This window comes from Electrona antarctica (genome assembly GCF_951216825.1).
Source record: "Electrona antarctica genome assembly, contig: scaffold_291, whole genome shotgun sequence".
In the NCBI taxonomy this organism is placed as follows: Eukaryota; Metazoa; Chordata; class Actinopteri; order Myctophiformes; family Myctophidae; genus Electrona; species Electrona antarctica.
Window position 1 is genome coordinate 162,195 of NW_027638517.1, and position 7,806 is coordinate 170,000.

The 7,806-nt window shown below is 42.4% G+C and overlaps 1 protein-coding gene across 1 annotated transcript in view; it reads right to left on the bottom strand.

The window, feature by feature from the left end:
* Window positions 1-3,868: 3,868 nt before the first annotated feature.
* LOC306918020 (astrotactin-2-like) overlaps window positions 3,869-7,806 on the bottom strand; it is a gene marked incomplete at its 5' end in the record, with an annotated part of 8,795 nt that continues 4,857 nt past the window's right edge. The window contains one exon of the mRNA XM_079530918.1: window positions 3,869-4,189. Coding sequence (XP_079387044.1) covers window positions 3,937-4,189 — 253 coding nt within the window. The remainder of the gene's footprint in view (window positions 4,190-7,806) is intronic.

Sequence of the window (7,806 nt, forward strand, 5' to 3'; positions counted from 1 at the left end):
CTATGTGTGTGGGTGGGTGGCTGGCTGGCTGGGTGCGTCTGAGCACGGAAACAGCATTGTTGTTTTTCACCATGTGCACAAGTTAAGTAAGCACAACCTAACACACACACGCACATATTAACTGTATATATGGTGATTTCGGGTGTGCCAGTACAGTAGAGGGTACAGTAGAGGGACCCCCACACGGTGACTCTGTCATTTCTCAACCGTTTCGGATGCATAAAGTATGCATGATGGAATAGGTTTCTGCATGAGATGAGAGATTCTCTATACGAGTTTTAACTTGACTTCAGTTCTATATAAGCTTGGGTTTCAAAACTATTCTCTCAATCTAATTAACCAATACAACATTATTTTGCTATGATTCCCTATGAATCAAAAACAAAAAAAAACAATGCAGTCATTCTAATAAAAGTAGTCACATATTTTTGCCTTTGAATAATTGAAAGGTAACACAACAGAATAGACTAGAGTGACATACATTTCTAACATTACAATGGTACAAAAAAACTACAAAAATATATATAGGCCTACAGTATTTATATTTTGTGTTATTATTCTTGTAATCACTTTAGGGCTTTTGTTGCATGGGTAGGGCATCAATAGTTGTATCCATATCATGATATTAGACTGGATATAGTCTGTGATTTAGGATATTGTACTACTGTGATGGCATAAGTGTTGTATATAACTATAAAGATCGGATCAGGAAAAATCGGCATCGGCATATTCAAAATGATCGGAATCGGATCGGGAGCAAAAAAAACGTGATCGGGACATCCCTAAATACGTGTTAATGTAAATGTCTCCCACACATACAGCACAACATCAGATTCCCATCTGGATCAAACTGGAAAGGCAGCTCAGCAAATTAATTTAAAACTATTTAGGAACACATTATAACTCGTGGAGAAAGAGACCGTCTGTCTACGGTTAAATGATTCAGTTAGGATAACGGTCCCATGTCCATACCTGCTTCCGGGCTGTTGCATTGACATCCCTGTTGTGCAAGACAACGTCTTCCACTGTTATTGACCCATTATTCTGCAAAAAATTCTGCCTTCTAAATCAGTAGTTCTCACACTTTCAAAAAATAGCAGTTGTACAAGCTCGCTACATGGCACAAAGTGACATGCTGTGAGCTTGTATATCTGCTATTAGTGAATAGCCAGCACTAAAATCTAAAATGACCAGATCCTGGTATTAATGGGTTAAAGGATCAAATCGATAAACAATTTCCTGAGCACTTTCCTTTTGCATTTTTTAAAGGATGTACATATTAAAGGAAAAATGGATGCGCACAGCAATCTATGAATTATTTTGTGGGGGTAAGAAATTGTATGTCAGGATCACAATTTAACGTCCGGTGTCATTGGGCTAAATAACTATAACTAATAACTACTAATAATTTTTGACACTGCTAGTGTATACAAGTTTCCTATGCAACCGCAAAGGGCGTTGGCCCTTTGCCTGAAAACGTTTGGGACACATCTGGTCTAGCGGTATTTGTTGCCTTCTGTGCCATGACTTATTATAGTGGCTTGCGCCGGCCATTATATCTTCCTCGCACACGCATCCATTCGAGCGGGAGCCACACAAATTTATGAGCTCTATATCAATGGGACTTCAGGACTACACAGCTATTTGACTCTTAATTTAACAAAAATTATATCACTCACACCCCCTTTAATGTATCGATTTGTACAATGGTTACATGTGTACTTTCTAAGTGTTAAAGCTTTCATAACATTAATTTTCATTTATTCTTATTTTTCATTTATTTTAGTCTATATGACCTCAATTACAACCTGAACTTTGAACATTCAGTGGAGCTTTCGGTGGTCTGGGGTTTTCTCTGTGTTCTGAAGTCTTTTGAGCTGTAATGAAAACATAACATTTTGCCAGCAGATTGCCTGCCAAAATTGGTCGAAAAATATCGCATCCGGGGAAAATACATCTGACGGATGTTCCGGCCCGACACTTCCGCCGTTACCGTCTCTGCCTTAGGTTGTGACCCGGCTTTTCTCTTCGCAGATGAGTAAGCCTGGGACCGAGGCTAGGGGCGGGGAGGAGAGACGGCGGGATTACAAAATAAAAAATAAATACAAATGATATGTCACCAGACCTTTAAAGGAATACTCAGGATTTGAATGATGTTTTCCCAACCATTAACCTTTGTTCTCATCCCTGAACTTTATCACATGTACATTCAGTTTGCCTCCAATTAAACTAAATGTGAATCCCAACGTAAAGCTGATCACCACCCAGTAAGGTGTCCTTTTTAGATGTTTGCGTTGGCTATTCAAAAATAGCAGATGTAAGAAACTCAGGGCTGACCTTACGCCCATTCTACAAATTCCTTATAAGTCAGTATTTCTCAAAACATTTTTGTGCCAAGGACCCTTTCTGGACTTTTCAGAAATGTTTCACAAATAGCAGATGTACAAGCTCGTCGCATGGCACGAAGTGATGATGATGATCTTGTACATCTGTGAATAGCCCACGTGAAAAATGTAAAATGAGACACCTGATGAAGTGCAGAGCGATAAGATGTCCACATCCAACATGTACAGTATGTTATAACCAAGGCCACAGTATCAGGTTACAGGCATATTAAATACATAGAAAAAATAAATAAATAAATAAAATGGACAGGTTTCAATCTGTTGGGTACTGTAGTGTAGGTATGTCCTCAAACCCTGCTGGTCATTTGAAGTGTTTAATCTAGTGGTATATCTAAATTTAAAACAAATTCTAAACTTGGTTTAAGTTAAGATATATGGTTTTTTTAAAGAAAAAAAACTAAAAAATCCAGCCAACTATTTGTGGCATACAGCAAAAGGAAAGGACTGTACATCGTTATAAACAAGAAGCGATATCTTCAAGAGCATATTACAAATTAAATGGAAAACTATAAAGAAAAGGCTATTTTAAAGGCTATGGCAAAACAAATGTAACTATTTTTGATCATTGTTTTTGCTTGGTCTTGGATGCATAATACGCTGTTTAAATTTAGTTCCACTTTTAAGTTCAGAGAGATCGATTCCAAAATCTCTCTCAAATCGGTATTTTGGATAGTCAGTGTCGCCTACAAAACCTGGTGGCAATATGTAGTGCTTATTAGATCTGTTAACTTTGCTTCAGATGTTTGATTATCTGTGTGTGTGTGTGTGTGTGTGTGTGTGTGTGTGTGTGTGTGTGTGTGTGTGTGTGTGTGTGTGTGTGTGTGTGTGTGTGTGTGCGCACGTGCGTTCCGAGGAAGTCTCTTTTTTAAAGCACCACGAAGGAACTACAATATTACATTCAGTGTTTCTTTCTTTCTTTTTTCTTTTTTTAAGTCAACCCCTTTTCTCTGAACGATAATTTACATATTCAAACTGCACTTCCTCGTTTTGCAGTCACTGGCATTTTGCACTCCAGAAATATACTCTTTCATATTTGAATGTTGATCCCCCCCGTCCCAAATTTTAATAAAAGTAGGCCACACAAAAAATACGTTTTTTTGTCCCCCCCACCCCCACCCCCACCCCAAGTAGCTATTACACAATGTCCAGTGACTTCGGAGGTTCTTCTAGGCTCTCCTGGTCTTTTTCCAAAAGTCATTTGGAGAGAGAGACCTGCCAGCTGCAGTGTGTTAGCGATGATGAGGCGGTACATTGATCAGTGTCATCTTGCCCGGGAGGAAGGAGCAACAACACGTGGGGCCTTCAGGTCTTCCGAAACACAAAGTTCTTTTAATCTGCCATTTCACAAAATGGTTTGCTTGACGGGGGGAGCTCCATCTCCTCGAGAGTGTAACATGAAACCAAATGGGTCCAGGCATTCGGTTTCATTTTACGCTCTCAAGGAGATGGAGCTCCCCCCGTAAAGCAAACAATTTTTTGCTCCTTTCATTAAAGAACGGTATAATTACTAAAGTAACCTCTAGGCCTCGTCTCATCGGAGCTTGGTGTTGCCGTACGTGTTGCGCTGCACGGAGATGAGCTTCTCCATGCAGGCGATGCGCGTCTCGTGCAAGGAGCCGTGCCAGGCGCCGCCGCCGCCGCTGCTGGGGGGGCGGACCCCCTCCTCGCTCCGGCAGTGCACATACGCCATGGTGTCGGTGCGGCTCTGAATGTAGGCGCTGCGCAGCAGGGCACGGCAGTAGCGGCTGATCCTCTCCACCCTGCGCAGGATCAGGTGAGCTTTCCTGTCGAAGGAGGAGGAGACAAAGGCGATGAGGAATCGACGTCAGACAGTGTTGATTTCCTCGACTACAGCTATGGCAAAAAATGCCTTTTTTCACAGATGAAAACTAAATAAAAGCTAAATAGAAACTAAGCTATGATGGCTAAAACTAAAACTAAATATTTTGACAATTATGTCAAGAAATATAAACTAGACTAAAATGTTAGGGAACCACCACTGCATGCTGTAGAAACGTTATGCTGTACGTGAGCGATGCCATAGACTGGTCAGTGGTGGTCAGCATTAATTCCCAGATCCCTCTTGGGAGCCACGCAGTCGTTAGACCCCGTCTTGCTCTCTCGCGTCGTGTGCCACGCATAAATGTGTGTTACATCACAACCCTGATGGGATGGGGTTTCCCAGCCCCGGAGGATGACGTAATAGCAATGTGGATATACGGTATAGTCAATAGCTGTATCCCCTGCTGCATGGACAGCTGAAAGCACTATACATTAAGCCAGATTGAAGTGGAGAAGCTACCAGTCCACGTGCATAATGCGCACGCTCGCCCAACATGCAAAACACTTTCAAGCCTAATATCGTCGCTGTCGGGCGGAAACCTTGTATGTCCAAAACCGTTCCTTTTATTTATTTAAAAAAAAAATAATGTGAAATAGCGAAAATAGCCAATCTACAAGCTCAGGTTGAGAGCTTGTAGATATCCCATGCCGTTTCCGCTACTTTGGTGCGACGCTTTTATAGGGCATTAATAAAAATAATAATACAACATTTAGTAGAAGTCTTTCCGACCGACAGCAACAACACTCTGTATCCTATAGAGCATGGGTCTTCAATAGGGGGTTCGGGGACAGGTCTTCAGGGTTACTACAAGGGGGTATGCAGCGGTCCGTGGTCCGCCAAATCATTTTGAACTTTGAGGGATTTTTTAATTGACTTTACTGGAGTATTTCCAATGTTCTATATTTTACTTCTACTCCACTACATTTCGGGGGCAAATATTATATTAATATTAATAGATATAATACTCCACTACGATTATTTGAAAACATTAGTTTCTATTTCCTTGGAGCCAGCCTTGGGTCTCAGTCTCCCCAGAGATAAATATTAAATAAATAAATACATAAATTCGCCTGTGACCCTAGTTTAAACCTTGCTAAACTGCATGGGGGTTCTTAAAATTCTAAGTGTAGGTTGAGAATCAATGGGAAGTACAACTTACAACAGAAACAATGCAACAAGCCTGTGGCGACCAGCCTGTGGCGACTGCATTGTAATTTAAAATTACAATGGAGTACAAAATAATAGTGCTGCCGCCATGCCAGCGGTGTTGAGCAGCCTCGGCACTGCTCAGTTCACACGGGTGTGATTTAGTATACAGTAAGTTGCAGAAATGGTCTTTTTCCTTTCTTTTATTCTGTTTTTGAGGTATTGAAACATAAAAAGGTCTTTAAAGGTAACTCAATTGTCACTTGACTGTGAACGGGGGACCCCCCAGTGGGGACCCGCTGTCCACAGGTTGATTACTGTGAACGGGGGACCCCCCAGTGGGGACCCGCTGTCCACAGGTTGATTACTGTGAACGGGGGACCCGCTGTCCACAGGTTGATTACTGTGAACGGGGGACCCCCCAGTGGGGACCCGCTGTCCACAGGTTGATTACTGTGAACGGGGGACCCCCCAGTGGGGACCCGCTGTCCACAGGTTGATTACTGTGAACGGGGGACCCCCCAGTGGGTACCCGCTGTCCACAGGTTACTGTGAACGGGGGACCCCCCAGTGGGGACCCGCTGTCCACAGGTTGATTACTGTGAACGGGGGACCCCCCAGTGGGGACCCGCTGTCCACAGGTTGATTACTGTGAACGGGGGACCCCCCAGTGGGGACCTGCTGTCCACAGGTTGATTACTGTGAACGGGGGACCTCCCAGTGGGGACCCGCTGTCCACAGGTTACTGTGAACGGGGGACCCCCCAGTGGGGACCCGCTGTCCACAGGTTGATTACTGTGAACGGGGGACCCCCCAGTGGGGACCCGCTGTCCACAGGTTGAGAATCAGTGTGTTTCAGTGTAATAACTCCGTTGGTCAGTTGTAGGTCTTTTCAGAAGGCTATATGCTCCATGGAAGGAGTTGCTGAGTGCTGACTATGCTTTGCGTTTCAAATGGCCATTCTGTTACCTTTTAAAAGGCACCACTGATAGAGACGGATCATAAATTACACCAATGAGGCCAAGCCCTGCCAACTTCAGGCAGTAAATAACTCCCAGTCGCTCATCCAAATGCTTTCCCTACACACGCACGCACAAAACTACTAGCTTTGCCTCTGAGATGTATAAAAACAATGCCATGCTAGCAGACTATATGTCGTCCAGTGTAAAAAAAGACAAAAGCAATGCCATTCAAAACTATGCTGTTCAATGTAAAAACCATAAAGAAATGCCATGCATCACTATGTCATCAAAATATGTAAAAGAAAAAAAAACATTAAGAAAAGTCCAATGTAAAACATATAAAGGCCATGCTACACTTTGTCGTTCAATGTAAAAAAAACTTTTTTTAATGCCATGTTACATTATGTCGTCCAATGAAATGGATGCAACTAGACTGTAACCTAGAAAAAGTGCTCCTCGGAGCACAGGTCAGGTAGGTCATTGTGGGCCAGCAATGTTTGGAATTCATTCAGTCATTATAGAGGTAAGTGGTTATCTGTAGAAGTTGAGGGATTCATGAAAATGTGTAGGAGAAATGTTTTAAAAAAAACGTGAAAACAGTGACATTTCTTCCTCTGCCTTCGGCGGCAATCGGACGCTACGCTGATAATTTGAGGCATTTTGTTAAATGCGAACCACTCCTGCAAACTTAGCTTTCCATCTCAGGATGGAATGTGACAAATTGGACAGATCCGTCTTGATCACATGACCATAGAGATAATGTGTAGCCTAACGATTTGATTCATGTAAAAAAAAAAGAAAAAAAACATCCGACCAGTCTGAAGTGAGTGGTGTACTCACTGTACTGTACTCGTGCTGTAGTACTGTATGGCCTCCTGAGGCTCCTGTAAAGCCCTCCTCCCTGGCCTGTGTGTGTGTGTGTGTGTGACAACAATGACACTTGGTGGTCAACAAACGTAATTTCCGTACTCGGACGGACGGACGACAGACTGTCTATAAGAGTGGCTATAGCAGTGCACCACTAATGGATTAAAGTGGTTTAACTGAGCACAGGAGACATCATTTCTACAATATATAAATGTAAATATTATAATACAGACACAACAACATAACTCAAGTGTAGCGATAATAACCAGAACCTTAAAAATAGCAACAAATTAAAAACCTTAAAATAAAACTTGAGTGAATAAATGATAAACCTTGAAATAAAACCTTGACCCAGAGTGCTCTGCCAGTGCATATCTTTTACACCTGGCTGCAACCATTAGCTTTCTCCTTGAGGGCACTCACTGTCCAGTGGGCAGAACACTGTGCTGCCACTTTGATAGATGCATAAAATAATGATAATAATGACACTATACAGTAGCTCTGGCCAGTGGTGGAAGAAGTACTCACATGTTTTTACTCTACCACAGGGGGTGGGCAACTTTGATGATGGAGAGGGCTAGAG